At 42.8% G+C, this 22,989-nt stretch overlaps 1 protein-coding gene across 2 annotated transcripts in view; it reads right to left on the bottom strand.

The window, feature by feature from the left end:
* STOML3 (stomatin like 3) overlaps window positions 1–21,006 on the bottom strand; it is a 39,181-nt gene extending 18,175 nt beyond the window's left edge. The window contains exons 1-5 of one of the 2 annotated variants that reach the window (XM_030200409.1): window positions 20,941–20,983; window positions 20,049–20,165; window positions 17,957–18,026; window positions 6,547–6,650; window positions 2,738–2,810 (exon numbers count right to left, since the gene is read on the bottom strand). In XM_030200409.1, coding sequence (XP_030056269.1) covers window positions 2,738–2,810; window positions 6,547–6,650; window positions 17,957–18,008 — 229 coding nt within the window. In that variant the 5' untranslated portion in view covers window positions 18,009–18,026; window positions 20,049–20,165; window positions 20,941–20,983. Of the gene's footprint in view, window positions 1–2,737; window positions 2,811–6,546; window positions 6,651–17,956; window positions 18,027–20,048; window positions 20,166–20,940 lie in introns of both variants that reach the window. The other variant, XM_030200410.1, reaches the window with a different exon arrangement.
* Window positions 21,007–22,989: the final 1,983 nt, after the last annotated feature.

Genomic DNA, 22,989 nt, shown 5'->3' on the forward strand with positions numbered 1-22,989 from the left:
CACGGAAGAAAATCCTGGAGAAGGACCATGATTGACTGCGATTGACTGGCAAAGGTACACATGAGAACGGAGTGGATATAGCACCGTTTACAGAAGAAAGTGTTTATGAACAACTTGAAAATTTAAAGGTGGACAAAGCCATGGGACTGGACGGGATCCATCCCAGGATATTGAGGGAGCTCAGAGATTTATACCGCCCTTTAATAGGCTTTCAGAACAGTTTTACAACAATAAAATTGTTAAAAGGAAAAAAGAAAAGAAATACATTTGTAAAAGGAAAGCTTAGCACTAGTTAAGCAGACTTCAGAGTTTTCTGGCCTGTATTCCACCTCCTGAGTGATTAAGAGTCAGTGTGGGAGTGATTAGGTCTCATAGGTGTCTCTATAAAGAAAGGTTTTCAGATCTAAGCTAATGAAGAAACAATTTTCCCATGTATGTGAATTACCTTTTTAGTTTAGTTTAGTACACTTATATTCTGCCCAACCATCAGTTCAAGATTTACAAAATAAAAATGTTTCAAAAAATTCTCCACATAATGGATATCCAATAAAAAATTTTTAAAATATATCTGTCCTAAACACTAATACTAAACCCCAGTTTTCACCCTTAATAATCACCTCATTACCCAGTCAAATACTTTGTAAAAAGCCATGATTTCAAATGATGACGAAACATCTCTTAATTTGATATGGGACTCATTTTCAAAACAAAAAAAGACCAAAAAACATCATAAGGTGGCAGAAGGATGTTTTTCTCTCAAAAACATCCAAGTTTTAATTTTCAAGACCCCAATTTTAGACATTTTGCTCCACAGTTCATCCAAATTTCAAGAGAACATGTTGGGGGTATATTTTGGGCGTGACATAGGCGGCACCAAAAGATAGACACTTTTCTGCAATAATGGAACAAAATGAAAATGTCTAGGGCCAAAATTTAGATGTCAATCATGAGGGTCCTTTTACTAAGGTGTGCTGAAAAAAGGCCTGCGCTAGTGTAAGCATGTGTTTTGGATGCGAACAGATCCATTTTTCAGCACACCTATAAAAATGCCTTTTTTTATTTTGGCCGAAAATGGACACGCGGCAAAATGAAAATTGGCGCGCACCCATTTTTTTTTTGTTACATTTGTACCCAGCGCTTTCCCACTCATGGCAGGCTCAATGCGGCTTACATAGGGCAATGGAGGGTTAAGTGACTTGCCCAGAGTCACAAGGAGCTGCCTGTGCCTGAAGTGGGAATCGAACTCAGTTCCTCAGGACCAAAGTCCACCACCCTAAACTGCCACCCATCGACTTAGCAGTAGGTCTCACGTACGTATTAACCGGGCAATAATGGTCTACACATGTAGAATGCCTTTTACTACCCCGTAGCACCGCATGCCAAAAAATAAAAATTGTTTTCAGGCACGTGTAGTGAACGTGCATAAAAAATGAAATTACCGCCCGGGCCACGTGGTAGCTGGGTGGTAGCTTCAAACTGACGCATGTTGAGCTCGAGTAGGTGCCTAGGCGGCTTAGTAAAAGGGCCCCATAGTGACCAAAAAGTGCTCTAAATGACCAAATGACCACTGGAGGGATTAAGACATAACCCCCTTTACTCCCCCAGTGGTCACTGACCCCTCCCACTCCCCAAAGTACATACCAGGCCCTATGACTGCTTCAGATGTTATGACCAGTCCTAATGGTCAAAACATCTGAAGTAAACAGGTCCCTGGCGCAGCCTAATGGTCAGTGCAGTGGACTGTAGAGAAGGGGACCAAGGCCCATATCCTATTCTAACTGTTACACTTGTGGTACAAAGTGTGAGAACTCCAAAACCCATGACACCTGCAGCCATAAGGGCTAATATAGTGGTGTACAGTTGGGTACAGTAGGTTTTTGGTGGGTTTTGGAGGGCTCAGCATACCAAGGGGGGTACAGGTGAGATGGGTACCTGGGAAGTCCACTGCAGTGCCCCCTATAATGCCCCGCTGCTCTGCTGGGTTGTCTGTGTGACGCTGATATTTGGGTGTCGCTCCAAAATGTGCACCCAACTAAATTGGCTAATCAGCCTATTTAGTGTCAATAATTGGGTGCTAATTGGCGCCAATTTGGATTTGTGTGCACATCTTGCTATGCGGTATTCTATAACAATGTGCACCCAAATCCCATTACGTGTAACCCAAAAGGGTGTGTGACCATGGGAGATGCATGGACAGGTCATGGACATTCCTAAAATTTGAGCGCAGTGTTATAGATTACTATGGATGTGCATCCAAACTGGGCACCAAGTCCCAGTCCTCAAATTTGGGCGCCAAAATTGGCACTCACTGTTATTCTATAATGGATGCTCATCTTTGGGTGTCCATTATAGAATAACATTAGGGTATCAATTTTTGAGCGCCATTTACTGAATCTAACCTTTTACCTGTAAAGGGCTATAAAGTTAACCCCCTCCCCCACCCCATGTAAAGATGAAAAGAAAGTGTTTGACTTTTAATTGTAAAATAAGTATAAAAATATATTTTTAAAAACATTAGAACAAGAATGAGAGATTAGTAGGACAGTACAGAATGTTTGAGTCATGAAAGAAGGAAGTTAACATTCTGCTCATGCTAGATACCACAGTATTGTTGCTTTAAGACAGCAAATTGGGAAACACAAGCAAGATGTCAGCCACACAATAGAATATTTTAGGAGGGAGAAAGCAAAAAGGAGACTTAGCAACTACAACAGCTTGAGAAAATGCAAGTGCTCACCTGGCCCCTTTGGCTTTCCAGATGATATACGGCCCAGACGAAACATTACAGCACGTTCATACTCTTTAATAATCTAAGCAATTATATTAAAAAGAGAACAAAAAAAAATCACATTTAAAACAAAGAAAAGCAGAGCACAAACTAATAATGTAACTCATTTCAGTTTAAATAATTGTTTTTTTCAAGTATCATACAATCCTCTTTTAACCAGGCCTCCACTGAGGAATTTCAGGATGAAATCTATTTAGCCGGCCTTCTAAAGGAAGTTCAAGCGCTTCTGTTTCAAGAGGCTTTTTCTCAATTTTAGGGATGTTTTTGGAAGCATAACATACAGTATTTCTATTATGCCTGTTAACTAAATGCGCCAGACTGTGTTATACCAATAGGTTGTACTATTTATTTTACTGCTTTGATTTTATGTATACTGTTTTTGTAATTTGTTAATGTGCTTTATGTGCCAGGGATATGGCATGGGCAGAGAGAGTGGGTGCAGAATGCATTTGGCAGTTAGTGCACATGCTCTGTTTGTGAATGAACTGAGCATGCTCAGTGAATGCCAGCATTGGCGACTGGAGGCACTCCACTGACTTCCTCGCTCCTGAGGCAGTACGAGGAGGAAGGGGATGGCTCAGGAAGTGGATTTTGTCAGCTGGTGGGGCTTCAGCTACCCCACCAACCATTGAACAGGTACTGTAACTTTGTGAGGGCCTTCACCCATTCTCTCTCTCACTACTACTACTTATCATTTCTATAGCGCTACTAGACATACACAGCGCTGTACACTGGAACATGAAGAGACAGTCCCTGCTCGACAGAGCTTACAATCTAATTAGGACAGACAAACAGGACAAATAAGAGATAAGGGAATATTAAAGTGAGGATAATAAAATAAGGGTTCTGAACAAGTGAATAAGGGTTAGGAGTTAAAAGCAGCATCAAAAAGGTGGGCTTTTAGCTTAGATTTGAAAATGGCCAGAGATGGAGTGTGACGTACCGGCTCAGGAAGTCTATTCCAGGCATATGGTGCAGCAAGATAAAAGGAACGGAGTCTGGAGTTAGAAGTGGAGGAGAAGGGTGCAGATAAGAGAGATTTACCCAGTGAACGGAGTTCCCAGGGAGGAACGTAGGAAGAGATGAGAGTGGAGAGGTACTGAGGAGCTGCAGAGTGAATGCACTTATAAGTAAATAAGAGGAGTTTGAACTGTATGCGGAAACGGATAGGGAGCCAGTGAAGTGACTTGAGGTGAGGGCTAATATGAGCCCTCTCCCTTGTACCTTCACCCGTTCTCTCTCTCTCTCTCTCTCTCCATGTGCCCCCCCATTCATTCACCCATTCTCTCTCCCTACGTGTGCCCCCTGTGCCTTCACCCATTCTCCTCCCTCCATGTGCCCCCCTGTGCGTTCACCCATTTTCCTTCTCCCTCCATGTGCCTTCACCCATTTTCCTTCTCCCTCCGTGTGCCCCCTGTGTGTTCACCCATTCTCCTTCTCCATCCATGTGCCCCCCTGTGCCTTCACCCATTCTCCCTCTCCCTCTATGTGCCCCCCTCTGCTTTCACCTTTTCTCTCTCTCTCTCTCTCTAATATGCCTCCCCACCTGTGTTCTCCATCAATTCCCTCCACTCTCCCATGTTTTCCCTTGCTCTCCCAGATGATGGCAGTTCTCCCCTTCCCTCCCCTCCCTTCCCGGTTTACCTCATCAGTGTTTTGAAGTAAATCTTCACCCTGCAGTGGATGGCAGTGTATTGAAATGCTGGCTCAGCCTGCACAGGGCCTTTCCTTCTGACCCGGCCAGTGCCCCTTTCTGAAAATAGGAAGTTGCATCAGAAGGAAGTGGTATGGGTCAGAAGAAAAGGCCCACCCCAGTGCAAGCCGAGGCAGCATTTCAATACACTGCCAGTCACTACAGGGTGAAGATTTACTGCGACAGCTAACAAGGTAAATGGGGAGGGGAAGGAAGCAAGAGATGCCAGACTAGGCGGGCGTGTAATCATTAATCACAATTACATTTTTTAATTGTGATATATGATTTACACATTAATCGCGATTAGCGTACAAAACTACTAACTATCAATTCTCATAGCATGAGATCTCTCTACTGTCTAATTGGACTTTCATTTTGTCCTTCCAGCAAACTACATGAAATTCAACTATAAACCTAGAAGAATTTTTTAGAAAACTCCCCTTGAAAGTACATTTCTACAAAAGAGATATTCCCAACAGACTGGAATACAATTTTAAACAAAAGAACACATATTTCAAACCACACGTAGAAAACAATTACACTACATTACAGTGTCCCCAAAGAGTTCTCTGCAGTGCACAATCAAAAGAAGCAGAACAGAACTTTGGAAGTACATTTGTTTAGGACCAATAATTTAAATACAATCAATATTATTGAAAAGAAGTCATAGAAGTACGTTCTAATAACTTTCTTAAATACACAGTAGTGAAGGATTTGCTGACAGAGCATAACCATGAAGTATTAAGGTCATAGAGCAGAGTTTGAACACAATTCAAGCCCTAACCGATCTACGCAGAAAGTTTCAGACTGAAATCACAACTTTCCAACAAAGAAAAGAAAATTCTGTACAACCTCTGTCCACCAGAACAAGCTGTCATAAAAAGCCTACAAAAACCAAAACATTGTCATTAAACCTGCAGACAAAAAGGCTTTGTACTGAGTATAGACATACAAAAACACATTGAAGAAGGACACAGATATCTCTCAGACAACACATACTATAGGAAACAGACTGAATCACCCAGTGGCGTACCAAGGGGGGGGGGCGGTCCGCCCCAGATGCACGCCACTGGGGGGGTGCCGCGCGCCTGTCGGCTCTTCGTTTTCATGCTCCTTTTGCCCCAGAACAGGTTACTTCCTGTTCCGGGGCAGAGGGAGCATGAAAACAAAGAGCCGGCAGGCGCGCGGCACCCCACCCCAGCGGCGTGCACCCGGGGGCTTCTTTCGCCTGGGGATCAGGGGTTCTTTCGCTGGGGGGGGGCGTCGCGCTGTTCCGGGTGGGGCGCTGCACCCGGGGGGTGGGGCACATCGGCGATCCGCCCCGGGTGTCAGCCCCCCTAGGAACGCCACTGGAATCACCCTCTTTTCAGCCATCCATCTCTCCCTGTCTCTCAGCCACTCAGCTCTCCCTGTTTCTCACTTAACCCACCCTACCCTCTTCCTGTGACACCATCATTGGAATGTTTTTATGTTTCACTTATATAACCTGACATTTGTCAACATTTGCTCATTTCTGATCCGAAGAAGAAAGCTTACCTTCAAAAGCTAATCAAAAAATGTACTAAGTTAACCCAATAAAAAAGGTATCATCTGATTTTCTTTTCTATGTTTTGTTTTATATCTATATATAATGGTTTATATAAACCCCATTTTAAACTGTACAATAAAATCCAATATGGCCATGTTTCAGCTCATGACTGTGTCCAGGAGTAAAACAAACAGAAGTTTACTATAGGTTTTATATAAAAGATTGAATTTGTTTTTAAGAATTTTAAGTATTGTTTATCTTTGTTTCTTTTGTCTCTTGAGATCTTTACATTAGTCTGCACATTTAAAAAATCTACTGTATGCTAAATTGATTTAATGCACATTAACCTACTAATTAATACACATTACGCTGATCAGCATGCATCGCAAAGTTCTAACATACGTTCAAATACTTAATTAAAACAAATGTGTAAAATGCACTGAAAAGATCCAAAAATTGGGCGGAAATGTTTAATTTGTGCACAACCCTACATGGCTAATATGCCTCTTCTCTATTGTATGATGATCATCTGATTACCTTTATGGAGATCCATACTGAAATAGGAAAAGTTATAACCATGAGTAGACCAGAAAGGATAAGCAAGACCCAGCCACAACACCCAATTCCTTCTTTAACAGCACCTGCATATCAAACAGGAAGAAAATACAAATAGTTAAAAATTGCAGTATAGCAAGACACAATTTTCAATATCTGTGTGCAAATCAAGAGCAACTGAGAAAAAAGGGGCATTTTCGAAAGGATATCCAAGTCAGAACAGAGACTTCCATCTCATAATGACCAAAACAGATGTCCATCTCACATGTATTTTCCAACAGGAAATATGTCAGAATTTCCTGTTCAAAAATACATGAGATGGACATCCATGTGCTGAGGACGTCCATCTTGAACAACCATTTCACAAACTGAAACGTCCAACATATGAATGGCAAATAGGCAGAGACAACGACGTCTGTCTGGCAGCATTCTTAGAAGGTTAGTGGTTAGTGCAGTGGACTATGAACCAAGGGAACAAGGTTCAAATTCCACTTTAACTCTTCATTTTATAATTGTGAGCCCTCCAGGAACAAAAAAATATCTATTGTACATGAATGTACACCACTGCAATAGCCTTCATGCTTGTAGGTTTGGATTTGATTGAATTAATTTAATATACCGCTTAATACAATAAAATGCTTCAAATACATAAAACAACAACATCATCATACAACGACAATAACATTAAATACAACATTAAGATTAACAACAGGTTCCATAACCTTACAGGAACAAGTTTTAAAAATCTAAATTTTCAAAACCTTGCGAAAGCCAAGGTAGCTAGTCTTCCACTACAATTAGATGGTAACATATTCCATAGTAAAGGTACTGTATAGCTAAAAGCTCTTTACCTTGTAGTGGAAAACTTTACAATTTGAAGTGAAGGAAGTTGTAACAGACAGCACCGAGAAGAATGCAAGAAAAAGCATTGCTTATCCTGCTTGATTAGCACATCAGAAAGATAGGTGAATTCAAAAAGAGAACTTTGAAAAACAGATATAATATTTTAAAATCAATTCTGGTTTATATATTTATTTATTTATTTATTATTTATTTATTTATAGTACATTTCTACCCCACATTTTCCCACACACGCAGGTACAATGTGGCTTACATAGGAGAATTAAAAATGACAATGCAATAAGAGAAAATTTAGGTACAGTAGGTATTTTTTCTGTTCCTAGAGAGCATACAAAAAAAAAAGAATTAAAAGTGGGATTTGAACTTGGGTCTCTTGGTTTGCTTGTAGCTTTGCTAAGAAAGCTCACAATACCTGAAGCCATCACAGATCCTGGTATTCCTTTCCAGTTTCACTTTCAGGGAGAGGAAGGGGGACAGCCACCACTGGGGGGATTAAAGAGGTGTCATGCCTTAATCCCTCCAGTGGCCAGCTGCTCAATCAGAGCACCTTTTTGTACCCTAGACGTGATTGAAACTAAGGACATCCTTTTTAGACTTGGATATGTCTCCCGTTCGGTAATTGCTGTTGGACTTGCTGATTTTGGGCCCTCCCTAGTCACTATCTATCTACTTATCAATTTCTATAGTGCCCCAACACACCCCCTTGCTATTTCGGAGGTACTGCAGTGTTGGATGTCCTTTTTTTGTCTTTACAAAATCAGGATTTGGACGTTTCAATTACATGGATGCCAATAAACTTCGAAAATAAGCACCATAGGGCCAGATTCTATATATGGAACTCAAAACTGTGCACGCAAATTTGGGCACATGCCCAATTTGTGCACTCAATTGAACTGGTTAATGAACTAATTAGCGCTACTAATTGTGCCCTAACAACCAATTATTGACGTCAATTGGCAAAAATTTGGATTTATACACGCATCTTGCTAAGCGCTATTCTATAGAGATGTATGCGTAAATCCTTTAGCACACAACTGCAAAGGGGGCATGGCCATGGGAGGGGCATGGGCAGGTCAGGGCATTCCCTAGAAATGCACACAGTATTATAGAAGTTGGGGGATCTGTACCTAATTTATGTGTCAGGATTTACATCAGCTTTCAGTTCGTGTAAATGCTCACACTTAAAAGTTCAGCACAGATCCCGGAGGTACATGCTATTCCGAAAAAAAGCCCAGCTCGAATCACTGTTTATAGAATAGCGCTGAGCGCTATTTTTGTTTTGTGTCCAAATTTGGGCACAGGTAGAATTCCCTTCGTAGGGTTATATTCTATATATATGGTGCAAAAAAAGCGTTAAAGTTAGGGGAATCACGCCTAACTTTAGGTATGGCCATTTACACTAACTGAAATGTTGTGCAAATGTACAATAACAACATGTGTTAATTTTAGGAACGCCCTGGTCCCTCCCGTTTCTGCACCCCCTTTTTCAGATAGTATCTAAATTTACACATAAATACTAATTAAATCTAATTAGTGCCAATAATTGCTTGTTAAAAGCCAATTATTGGTGCTAATTAGTTCATTATTCAATTAAATTGTGCACTCAAATTGGGTGCATGTCCAAATTTGCACGTGCAATTTTTGATGGCTTGTACTAATCTCAGTGAAAGCAAGGATCATAGTTCAACTATTGAGTTTTGTATTTAATATTTGGTATAGTATAGCCCCAGGATATTTAAACCATTTTGCAGCTTTTATATGTACCATCTCAACATGTTTGGGATATGAAATTTGACTTAAACTGCCTGTGGGTGTTAGGTTGAAATATGACTCTCTTAGGAACAGTCCAGAAGCCTGGAATTCTCTGCCTTCTGCGCTGCTGTCAATATCGTCTTATAGAGACTTTCAGAATGCATTGAAAACCTGTTTATTTTAAAAAGACAACTGTTAAAATAAAATAGGGTAAATTCAAGACAGGTTACCATAAATTAGATGCCAAAGATTTGGGTGCTAAGCATCATTACTATAATGGCAGTTCGATGTGGAACTGCAGTTATAAAATACTAGCATGGTCTGTATTGGCACAAAGGCCAGATTCTATAAATGTCATCTAAAATCTAGACACGTCCGAGTAACGTGCCTAGTGCTATTCTATATGTGCCTAAAGTTAGGTGCGTTGTACAGAACAGCGCATAGTACCGGGGGCATACCAATTTATGCCATTGAAAAGCTGGTATAAATACCCACGCCTAAATGTAAGCGCATTCCCCTGAATTCTATAACAATGCTCATAAATCTGAGTAATGCCTCGACATGCCCACACTCCTCCCAAGGCCATGCCCCTTTTCAGCTACATGCATTGGAATTTATGTGCACTTCTTTTTAGAATGCACCTAGCACACATAAATTCTAATTATTGCCAATTAGTGATAATTGTTTGTTATTGGCCAATTGTCACTGATTAGCTCGTTACTCAATTGAGTAGCATGCTTAGAGGTCCTTTTACTAAAGAGTTGCCACTCGGCGACCTGGAACTACTGCCGGCCCAACGCAGCCGCTAGTTCCACATGCCATTTCTGGCTACTGCGGGAGCCCTTATCGCCATGGCAATGGGTGGCGGTAAGTGCTCCCCCCCCCCCCACATAGCCATGCGGTAAGAATAATCTTGCCACATGCCCATGGCTTTTTTAGGGGCTTTTTACCTGCTGCGGTAAAAAGGGCCCTGACACGTAGCAAAAACAGCCCTCACCACTACCTCAGGGCCCTTTTTACCGCAGCTTGGTAAAAGGAACCCTTAACTGACTAAGTGCACAATTTAATACACACTACTCACCGCGCCTTATACAGAATCTGCCCTTAACTGTGTGTATGCTATAACATATGCGCACAAGTCCTGGGCAAACCCCTGCCCTGCCCATGCCCCTCCCCAGCCCACATCCCACTGCAATTGCACGCTATGGATTTGCGCACACATGTTATAGAATACTGACTAAGGTCAGCTACTCATGTAACTGCTGATGCCAATTAATACCAATTAACAGTGCTTATTGACAATTATCGCTAGTTAATATAATAATGAGCCAATAACTGATGTTAAGTTACACATGTAAATGACCTTATTGTGTAACTTGTGAGCAAATTTGCATGCTAACCCCCAGATTCTATATTGCACGCCTAGCGTTCCGCGCTGAAATCCATTCTGTAACAACACATAAGTACATAAGTACATAAGTACATAAGTAATGCCACACTGGGAAAAGACCAAGGGTCCATCGAGCCCAGCATCCTATCCACGACAGCAGCCAATCCAGGCCAAGGGCACCTGGCAAGCTTCCCAAACATACAAACATTCTATATATGTTATTCCTGGAACTGTGGATTTTTCCCAAGTTCATTTAGTAGTGGTTTATGGACTTGTCCTTTAGGAAACCGTCTAACCTCTTTTTAAACTCTGCCAAGCTAACCGCCTTCACCACGTTCTCCGGCAACGAATTCCAGAGTTTAATTATGCGTTGGGTGAAGAAAAATTTTCTCCAATTTGTTTTAAATTTACTACACTGTAGTTTCATCGCATGCCCCCTAGTTCTAGTATTTTTGGAAAGCGTGAACAGACGCTTCACATCCACCTGTTCCACTCCACTCATTATTTTATATACCTCTATCATGTCTCCCCTCAGCCGTCTCTTCTCCAAGCTGAAAAGCCCTAGCCTCCTTAGTCTTTCTTCATAGGGAAGTCGTCCCATCCCCGCTATCATTTTAGTCGCCCTTCGCTGCACCTTTTCCAGTTCCACTATATCTTTCTTGAGATGCGGCGACCAGAATTGAACACAATACTCAAGGTGCGGTCGCACCATGGAGCGATATAACGGCATTATAACATCCTCACACCTGTTTTCCATACCTTTCCTAATAATACCCAACATTCTATTCGCTTTCCGAGCCGCATAACTTAATTGGCTTAATTAGCCAATCAGCGTTGTTAACAGCACTTAACATGCAATAATGAGAACTAATTGGCAATTAGAATTTACGCACATAACTTGCTAAGCGTATTCTACAATGCACTGCACCTAGACTCTAATATGCGCAGATATAAAGGGACATGGCTATCGGCGGGGAAATGGGCATTTTGTGGGTGTTCTAAAACTTACACGTGTTGTTATAGAATACGGCCCAATGTGCCTAAATCTACAAACTGGGATTTACATCACGTTTTCGTTCGTGTAAATGGAGACCCATAGTTTTAGGCACTAGGATATCCATTAAGCATATTCTATATACTGTGCCTAAATATAGGTGCCCCTGATAGAATACGCTTAGGCGGAAATGTTTTCCGCGCGGATTTTCTTGGCGGCATATATAGAATTTCCCCCAAGCATAAGTTTGGCAAGCACGCCTATAGAATTTGGGGGGGGGGGGGTGCTCATTTGATGTACTTTATTCAGTGTATAACCAGTAGATTGCTCTTTTGAGCTCTACCTTTTGAGTTAAGCAGACTGTAAGGAGCAAATTCTATAAACAGTGCTGAAAAATTGGTGCAGAAAAAAAAACACACTAAGCACTATTCTATAAATGGCGCTGAAAGTTACAGTGGGGGAAATAAGTATTTGATCCCTTGCTGATTTTGTAAGTTTGCCCACTGACAAAGACATGAGCAGCCCATAATTGAAGGGTAGGTTATTGGTAACAGTGAGAGATAGCACATCACAAATTAAATCCGGAAAATCACATTGTGGAAAGTATATGAATTTATTTGCATTCTGCAGAGGGAAATAAGTATTTAATCCCTCTGGCAAACAAGACCTAATACTTGGTGGCAAAACCCTTGTTGGCAAGCACAGCGGTCAGACGTCTTCTGTAGTTGATGATGAGGTTTGCACACATGTCAGGAGGAATTTTGGTCCACTCCTCTTTGCAGATCATCTCTAAATCATTAAGAGTTCTGGGCTGTCGCTTGGCAACTCGCAGCTTCAGCTCCCTCCATAAGTTTTCAATGGGATTAAGGTCTGGTGACTGGCTAGGCCACTCCATGACCCTAATGTGCTTCTTCCTGAGCCACTCCTTTGTTGCCTTGGCTGTATGTTTTGGGTCATTGTCGTGCTGGAAGACCCAGCCACGACCCATTTTTAAGGCCCTGGCGGAGGGAAGGAGGTTGTCACTCAGAATTGTACGGTACATGGCCCCATCCATTCTCCCATTGATGCGGTGAAGTAGTCCTGTGCCCTTAGCAGAGAAACACCCCCCAAAACATAACATTTCCACCTCCATGCTTGACAGTGGGGACGGTGTTCTTTGGGTCATAGGCAGCATTTCTCTTCCTCCAAACACGGCGAGTTGAGTTCATGCCAAAGAGCTCAATTTTTGTCTCATCTGACCACAGCACCTTCTCCCAATCACTCTCGGCATCATCCAGGTGTTCACTGGCAAACTTCAGACGGGCCGTCACATGTGCCTTCCGGAGCAGGGGGACCTTGCGGGCACTGCAGGATTGCAATCCGTTATGTCGTAATGTGTTACCAATGGTTTTCGTGGTGACAGTGGTCCCAGCTGCCTTGAGATCATTGACAAGTTCCCCCCTTGTAGTTGTAGGCTGATTTCTAACCTTCCTCATGATCAAGGATACCCCACGAGGTGAGATTTTGCGTGGAGCCCCAGATCTTTGTCGATTGACAGTCATTTTGTACTTCTTCCATTTTCTTACTATGGCACCAACAGTTGTCTCCTTCTCGCCCAGCGTCTTACTGATGGTTTTGTAGCCCATTCCAGCCTTGTGCATGTGTATGATCTTGTCCCTGACATCCTTAGACAGCTCCTTGCTCTTGGCCATTTTGTAGAGGTTAGAGTCTGACTGATTCACTGAGTCTGTGGACAGGTGTCTTTCATACAGGTGACCATTGCCGACAGCTGTCTGTCATGCAGGTAACGAGTTGATTTGGAGCATCTACCTGGTCTGTAGGGGCCAGATCTCTTACTGGTTGGTGGAGGATCAAATACTTATTTCCCTCTGCAGAATGCAAATAAATTCATATACTTTCCACAATGTGATTTTCCGGATTTAATTTGTGATGTGCTATCTCTCACTGTTACCAATAACCTACCCTTCAATTATGGGCTGCTCATGTCTTTGTCAGTGGGCAAACTTACAAAATCAGCAAGGGATCAAATACTTATTTCCCCCACTGTAGGTGCTGTTTATAGAATATGTTTAGTGTAGGGATCGGCGAGGATTTAAACCAAGTAAACCCTGGTATAAATCCTCATGGCTAAATTGGGCACAGATAACTCTTATTCTATAACAGCGGGCCTAAATTCTAAGAATGCCCCTGATCCGCCCATGATAGTGCCCCCCCTTTATGGAACAGTGCGTAAACTTTATGCGCAGATCCCCACGACTAAAAATGTGTGCGTACATTTCAATTAATGCCAGTTAGTGCTGATAATTACTAGCACCCAGTTATCAGTGTAAATTGGGCTCGTTGCACACAAATTGGTTGCGTGCCTAAATATGTGCATGCAATTTTATACACCATTTATAGAATTTCAAAGTAAATGTCTATGTTAAATTAAATTAAATTTAGTAGGAATTCCAGAGTGACAAAGCATTTGAGTCTGGACAATTCAGGACTTTGTGGGAAGTCCATATATGACTTTCATAGCTTCTAGACTGGTCCAGAATAATTCTTACAAACAAAAAGTATAAAAAATGTAAAATATACTCTGGGTACAAAAAGGATGGTGCTTACATCTGAAACAATGAATCCTTTGTCTTCTCAAAATAAGTCACTCTCACAATAAAGGGTTCAAAGCAGTGGTGCACCTAGCTTGCTTGTCACCTGGGGCAGATCGTGTTGTGCCCCCTCCCCCCCAAGGAGCATCACCCACCCCCGAGGCACATTACACCAAGGTGCATCACTCCCACCCCTCCCGAACCACATCACCCCCACCACCCTTCCTTCTAACAAGGGGGTGTACGGAGCAGTTGTGTAGCTGTTGGCTCCGCCGATCCCCTGCCCTGGAACAGGAAGTAACATCAGAGTAGGCAGGGGACCTTGCTGCCTGCACTTGGTAAAATACTGGTCCAAAGTTCTTAGTAAAGTGCAGCTCAGTTAAACTAACACAAGAGTCATGTGCTAGGTTCACACTGTTAATTTGTTTAGATGTAGGAAGACCTGTGTGCCTATGAATCAAAACCTAGAGGGTATACAAACGCAAGCAGAGTGCAATACCCCAGGGGCTCTTCTTAATCCTGATGGGTTAGACAGCACAGTAACTAACTTTATATGAACAAGAATATTCCAGTGTAATAGCACTGAGCACAGATTTTTCCCAGTGCCTACATTTGAGCGGAATTTCCTGAATCTGGCCCCTAGTGCCTTGTAGTGATTTAGAAATAAGTAGTACCATCTTCATGCCTTTTGCCCCTCTTTTGGTGCTGTGGGGTCTTTATGCCACTTGATGTCTTGAAGCGCTAATGCCTTTGTGGCAGAGGCTTAGAAAATGTGAAGTAAATTAGGGACTATTTTATTCAGCTGTGGTAAAAGGGTACCTGCGCTAGCAGTGGTAGCCATTTTTGCCGCGTGCTAGGGCCCCTTTTACTGCAGCGGCTCAAAAGGCCAAAAAAAGAGAAATGGCCACGCGGTAAATTTGCACTTGCTGCATGGCCATTTCAGGGAGAGCATTTACCACCACCCATTGAGGTGATGGCAAGAGCTCCCTTGTTAACCCAGAGGTAACCGGGCAGCACCTACCACCAGGTAACCCAAGCAGTGTTAATCTTACAAAATTTCTGGCAGCGCCACAAATACTACTGCCAGCAGCCACGTTGAGCCAATGGTAGTTCCAGCTTGTGCTTTAGTAAAAGGTTCCCTTAGAAAGCAATATTGCTTGCCCCATTAACTTTAATGGAAATTAAAGTTCAATACCCAGATTTTCAGTGGCATTATCCTCAGAACAAAAGAACATAAGTGTTGACATACTGGACAGACTTAAGGTCCATCAAGCCCAGTACCCTATTTCCAACAGTGGCCAATCCAGGTCACAAGTACCTGGCACAACCCCAGACAATAAAACAGATTTTATGCTGCTAATCCTAGAAAGAAGCAGTGGATTTTCCCAAGTTCATCTTAATAATGGTTTATGGACTTTTCTTTTTCTAATGGGAAAGAAAATTCATGCCAGTTTTAAGAATCTTTACAAACAAGTGTTAAAAGAACAGGGATGTGCATTCGTCTGAAACAATATGGAAAATGTCAACCACCCATGTCATATTGTTTATATTTCTGTTTATTTTTTTCTACTACTGCATTGTTAATAGCTGTCAGGTGTAAGCCAGCCTTGAACCAATGACATTTGGGTTATAAAGCACCTGTCTTCCAGAAGGAGGTATTCTGTCTCTTGAGAGTCTGGCTGTAGCTTGCCTATTCCTAGCTGTGTCTTGTATTTCCAGTAATCTTACTAGTTCCTGTTTCCAGGGTATTTTAGTCCCACTTCTAGGGTTCTTCCCAGCTGCTTCTGCTTGTTTTCATGCTCAGCCATGCAATTGGTTGGGTCAGTCACCTAAATTAAAAAAAAGCTGATAGAAGGGTGCAACTAAACTAAATTTGAGTGCCCAAAGCAGCTGCCAAGTAACTCAGTTCTTGGAGGGAGACTTTTTGGCCACTTCTGGTTTTAAACTTACAGCCCAAAGTACTGTGGGATCTGTAGTTCTTGATTCTACTCACTGAAATCAGTGCTGAAGGTCCAATACAGCCAAAGAATACATGTAGTCCAGGTCTGTCCTACAGTATCCCTTCTGGAAATGCACTAGAGCAGTAGCCTTCACTTCCACTCTTCAAGGGCCACCAACAGGTTAGGTTTTCAGAATATCCCTAATGAGTTTGCATGAGAGAAATTTGCATACAATGGGCATGCAGATCTCTGTCATGCATATTCATTAGGAATAATCTCAAGGACCACCAGTAAGTCATGTTTTCAGACCTGGGAGTGAAGACCAAGGTTATAGACTTATACACCGTAGTGCTAGTGACATGCTATTAGCACTATAAGTTCTGGGGAAATTTCAGAACCCTTGTTTAAAAATTTTTCTTGTTAAATTCCTGGACTTAAAATCCTGTATTTGTGTGAAATTCACCATTACAACCACAGAGATTCCAAGTTACCCAGTTCTAGCCTGGAGACATTTTGGCCAATCCTGGTTTTGAACTTACATCCCAAAGCAGTGTGGGATTTGTAATGCCTGATCCGGCCCATTAAAATCAGCGCTGCAGGTTCCGTAATGGATTAAGATAAATTGGTTACAAAAATCTCCATCCTGCAACTGGATAATTTGGCATCTCTGCTACCATTTGCAGGTGTCTTCACATGTTCCACAGATTCCTAAATATGTGGCTTTAAGCTGTATTTCTAAGTCCTCTGCTTCTATGACACCAACTCCTGATATTCCACTCCAGGTTACATTTATCTTTGCTTTAGTGTTTCCTGCTTCCAAGACCCCTATTCCTGGTATTCCTGTCCAGTGGCTACAGCTACCTTTGCTTTAGTACAATGAGGCTGGGAGCGAAGAGGGAGTCCTCCTGCCCAATATTATACTGTCAATAACCCCAGCAAGAACCAGGGGAAGATCAGTTTCCTCTTTAGTGCAGGGGCGTAGCCACAGGCGGGCCTGGACAGGCCCAGGCCCAGCCACTTTTGCTCCAGGCCCGCCCACCCTAACTAGCCCCAACCCAACCAGTGACGTTGCTCTCCCAAGCGAGGCTCCAATCTTTTCCTGCCTCTTCTGCCCGCTCTCCCCGTCCGCGTGGTCAGCTCACTTTTACTGCCCTGAAGCATCGTTCTCCCTCCAGCACCGGCGATTCCCATAGCCAGCCTTCTGCCAGCGTGCGTTGTCGGGGCCTCTTCTCAGACACGTCCTGCCTACTCTGCAACTTCCTGTTTTCCGCAAAGGTGGGACGCGTGCCTGAGGAGAGGCCCCGACGACGCACGCTGGCAGAAGGCTGGCTATGGGAATTGCCAGTGCTGGAGGGAGAACGGCACTTCAGGGCAGTAAAAATGACCAGAACTGACCATGTGCAGGGGGCTATCGGCATCTGGAAGAACCCTGCCAAATGCCCTGGGTTTGAAACAGTTCAGTGGGGGGGGGGGGGGGGGGAGCAGGGTAACGGGTGGAGAGGAAATGCGAGGCCCGTGCCCACCCAGTCCACCTCCAGGCCCATCTAAAAATTGATCTCTGGCTATGCTACTGCTTTGGTGAGAGATGATACATTGACTAATGTTGGAGATAGAGGAGATCAGGGATATAGGATGTCATTGGGAGTACGAATTGTGATCAGAGGAATTGGCATGCTTTGTCAAAAGTTGTTTTTTGCCTGTTTGGCGCAGCAGAAATTAACAAAATTGCCTTGAAAAAAATTTATACAAACAAAACAAAATGAACAATTTATAAAAACAAAACAAAAAAGGTGCAAACACAAGAAAGTAGTCAAATTAATTTTTAATGTTTATTTTTTTGCCCCTACACCCCTAGAATACTGACCTATTAAATGTTCATCCTTCTTTTTCTCATGTGTACAAATCTTGGAATCCATCTCCTCTTTCCCAAGACACTGTAACAACAAAAAAAAAAGTTTTATAAATGAATGAACAAAGGTAGCAACAGTTATATATTAACAGATTTATTGAGGGATGAATGAGCTTTCAAGGTGCCACAAGCCTCAAGTCTTTTTTGGTACTTTATATCAAACTAAATGTGGCTACCCTACTGGAAGTTTTCACAAAGGAATGTCATTCAGAAGCATGAAACTATCCAAAATAAAATTACTATTGCCAGATTAAGTAAGAAGAGTTCATTCCTGTTTTTCACTTCTGTTAATGGGATATTTCTGTAGGCATTTACAAATAATGAATTTGCTAGAAAGAGACCAAGGGGCTCATTTTCAAAACACTTAGACTTACAAAGTTATATAACCTATGGAACTTTGTAAGTTTAAGTGATTTGAAAATACACCTCCAATTGGTGTATCAAGTACAGAACGACGTGGGGCTAAAATTTGTCCCCGTCCCCATGGGTTCTGTCTCCATCCCCACCCTGTCCCCGCAGGCCCTGTCTCCATCCCTGTCCCATCCCCACAGGTCCTGTCCCTGTCCCCGCCCCATCCCCGTGGACTCTGTTCTCATCTGCAGAAGCCTCGAACACTTATGATTCTTTATTTACATCTTTTTATAAAAAGGAGCAATATGGTGTGCAATTGTTGTGTATAAATTACAAATAGAAAACAATAGTAATAATGAGTAGCTAGAATAAACCCTTCCATCATCACCACCCTCTACCCTTCCAACCCCAACAATAGATAACTTCTACTACCCCAAGGAATCCTAATCCACCCTGTTAAAATGTCCAGGGGGTACAAAATACAACCCGTTTTGTATGCCCTAGAGGGGAGAAATATGCCCTAAGAATGAATAAGTCATCAACAATCTCAGGATTCAGTCTAGCTCTCCTGTCTTCCACAGTCCCTCCTGCAATAGAAGATGTCTTTTTAGAAGATGTACTGGTAGCAGGATGTACAGGATCCCCCATGCAAATTTTGAAAGCTGTGGCCATGTTTGCTTGTTTTTCCAAAAAATAAAAACATTGTCATCTGCATCAATCAAACATAAATAACAGTCCAGTTCATTAATAAATAACAGTCCAGTTCATTAACAGGCTTCAAAGTAGAAAGTGACACAGGGACAAAGTTTGTCCCCCATCTTCACAGGCTCTGTCCCCATCCCCGTGGGATCTGATCCCGTCCCTACACCGTCCCTGCGGGATTTGTCTCCATCCCATCCTGTCCCCTTCCCGTCCTGTCCCCGTGTGCTCTGGCTCTGTCCCCATCCCTGTGGTTACTGCGGGTCCCTGTGCCATTCTCTAGTATCAAGCTACTCTATAATGTACCTGTGATGCAAGTGCAGGAAATTTCTACCTGGAAAAACTACAGAAAGTCATAGACACTAATTACATTCAACAGTTTCTGAAAAACACAGTTTGCAATGGAAGACACACCCAAATAATTCGAAACAGGATTCCTACACCATTAAAAAATATATATAAATTACATTTTTTTGCCCTCAACAGAAGCAGAATATAAAACCACAAATTAAATTAAATTATTGGGAATGTTCTCCATAGTGTTAGAAGAGCTTAGTATTTAGACAGCCACAAGTATCCCTATTACACCCTCTTTTTTTCAAACAGCAGCATGCCCTAGACTAAAAGATCCCAAACCTGTCCTGGATACTCCCAACAGTCAAGTTTTTAGGATATCCACCATGAACATCATGTCCACGGTAGAAATCCTGAAAAGGTGACTGGTTGGGGAGCCCAGGGACAGGTTTGGGAACCGTTGCCCTATACAGATCTGACTGCACAAACTTATGAACTGTACAGTGCTTAATGTTCCAAACGGGGCTCTTTCTAGGTTCCTGAGGAAACTCATTTTCAAAGTGACAAAGCAGCTAAACGGCACAGAGACCAATGTATTGTTGTACGTTTGCTGCCTCTTTTATATTTCTTTCCCAAAAATACCTACTTGCCAGTACTTTTTCCAAAATTTCAAGATCTAGCCTTTATGTTTTCTCGAACTTACCTGTAAACTCTGTCCAATTTCCACTTCTCCTCCAGCCAGAGGACTTGTAATCAGCAAACACTCCTTTTTTTGTTTTGATCTTGCATGCTGCCGTGGATGGGCATGGGCCACCACCCCCTGTTGTGTCATTACCACAGAGACAGCAAGAAAGAGGGGAGGAGCTTTGAAAGAGTTTATTTCTATAGAAACCACTTAACCGTGATCATCGGGTAGCCTAATGCTTGTGCAGGGGAGGGGAGAGAGACAGCAAAATGTTAAACATAGGAGAATATCCCTGGTGAGACTCGGGCTCTCTGGGTTATGTTCAGTCAATGATATGGTTATTACAGCCACTTAGTAGATTCTACAATATTGTTTTATCTGTTCTGAAAAGTTATTTTACAGCTGGAAAATGCCCCCTAAGCAGGATCCATGAATAATTTGTTCAGTATACTGTATACAGCAGAAGCACAACCTTCTGGTTTCATGCTGTATGTCAAAGGGAAACAGTGCCTAGCATTTAATTTTTATTTATTTAATAGTTTTGGATTATGTAACCAACTTGCAGCACATTTGCATGAATTTAGCCCATGGGAATACTTAGGGAAAGACTAGTATTCACTCACACACATAGTTTAAATAAAAACCCCACAACTGTTAGAAAACAAATCACCAATGCCTTCAGCAAGTTGCACTACCCAAGGGAACTGCTGCCATGCAAGCAGTATGCCCAAATGGATTTAAAAAAAACCCACAATCTTTATTCCCAAGGCCGATCTTAGGCAGGGGCGATCTCACAGGGCTTTATGCTCCCAGGGGTTCTGCAGCGGCATTAGCATCTCCCACCCCCTGCTTCAGCCATCATTGCTGTCTCCTATTCTCTATCTAGCCACCTTGGTCAGCTCTCTCCTACCTTTCGCCTTTCTGCAGCGCTGCCTTCTTCAATCTAGGCCGCCGGCAGCGTGTGGTAGGAAGCTGCTTGGAAAATTGAAGAAGGCAGCGAGTGAGCTGGAACTAAGGGTAGGAGAGAGCTGAAGGCTGTTGAAGCCCATGAGGTTGGTCTCCCTTTCCCTCTCCTCTGCGCACCTTCATCCTCTTACCCAAACAAAGCAAGCAAATTGCTGTTCTAGCCACGTTTTTTGTTTTAGATTTTGCTCACACCTTTTTCAGAGTTAGGTTCAGGTATACTGGATATTTCTCTGTTGCAGGAGAGCTCAGAATCTAAGTTTATACCTGTAACCTGAGGAAATGGAGGGTTAAGTGACTTGCCCAAGATCATAAGGAGCAGCAGTGGGATTTGAACCTGCCACCTCTGGATTGCACGACCAGTGCTCTAACCACTAGGCCACTCCTCCACTCGTTATTGTTGGTAGCATTTTTATTGGACCTCACTTAAGGAACCTTTTACTAAGGCATCTATGCACGTCCAACGTGCGTCAAATTGGAACTACTGCCCAGCTACCGAGTGCCCCGGCCAGTAATTCCATTTTTAACGCGCATCCAAAACATATGGTAGAAATGTGTGATGTGGCACTTACCCAGCAGTAATCGGCAATATACGCACGCTGATAATTACCAAAAGGGTTAATCCTGCTCTGTTGAAATGCATGTCAGCACATCATGTGCAAACAAATGAGTATATTACTATGCTACTGTGGAAGTGAAATAGTGCCTGTGCCACTTGGCTCTTCTTGCCACAAAAATCACCAAAAGAGCACATAATGCCTGTAAGCTGCGTTTGAGCAGACATGGGCCCTTGAAATGCTGGCAGTTTGCTGCCCTAGTTGTAAATGCAGCCATTAATGTTCAGTGCTTTAACTTAGTAAGAAGGCAAGAAAGACACCAAAGCCATTACATCTGCCAAGACCCCTAGCCACTTCCTACCTGCACTCTTGTAATTGGTCCCAGGGCTGCCAAGAGGGGGACAGGGGGGACAAAATCCACCGGGCCAGGATCCCCTGAATTCAAATCTAAGGTCCAGGTGGACTTGGTAGGTAGGTAGGAAGCTCATTATTACACTTTTGTGCTTAAATCTTTTGGTGCACCATCAGTTTGAGCAGTCAACCAACACTGCCTGCATGAAAGCAGGAGAATTTGTGAATCACAATAGCTGGGGAGGGGATTGAACAGAGAAATTCTATATAGATCAGGGCTGGCCACCCCTTGTTCTTCCCTCCTCCCCCCCCCCCCCCCCCCACCCTCCATATCTACCTCTGGCTCCATCTCAACAACAAGTGAATCACTGACTGCCTCTGTCCCCAGCCAATCAGGTCCATTACTCAGCATCTGGTCAGTGGGGGGTTTTTACGCTGATTCCTGTGGTCAAAAAATATCTGGATATTCAGTGCCACTGTCCAGATAGTGGTCAGCACCGAATATCCATAAAGGCAGCCAGTGCCAGAACTTATCCAAATTGTAGCAGGCAATATTCAGTCTGCTATCCAGATAGAAGGCTGTCCTCTGTCCTAAATTATCTGGATAGCAGACTGAAAATTGCCATTATCCTACTAAATTCTGGGACTGCTCTAGCTATGCCCACACTCCATCCCAACTCTATAAACATAGTGCCAAGGCAGTCTATAAGGGTATTCAGAAGTGCTATCCACAAAGTGCTTCTGTATATTTCAGTCAGCAACACTTAACCAGACAGCATCTGCTGTTATCCAGGTAAGTTTATTTCAATATTGACCCTTTGTGTCTATAGTTTGAATATACCCCCTTTCTTGTCTCTGTCTTAATTTTGTGAAGAAATAGAACAAAAATACTCACATTGCAGGTACTGGTGGCCCAGAAGCATGTGGTGAGGGCAGAGCTATGGTGGCAATGATTTCCTTAGTTGTTGCCACTGTGAAGATAATTGTTACAGTGAGGAGAAGCAGATCAGGAGTGCAGCCATGGGCTCTGTGGCTCACCATGAACCCAGAGGTATTGGACCGCAGGGCCGTGGGGATTGGAACCACAC

The sequence above is a fragment of the Microcaecilia unicolor genome, chromosome 4 (genome assembly GCF_901765095.1).
Source record: "Microcaecilia unicolor chromosome 4, aMicUni1.1, whole genome shotgun sequence".
In the NCBI taxonomy this organism is placed as follows: Eukaryota; Metazoa; Chordata; class Amphibia; order Gymnophiona; family Siphonopidae; genus Microcaecilia; species Microcaecilia unicolor.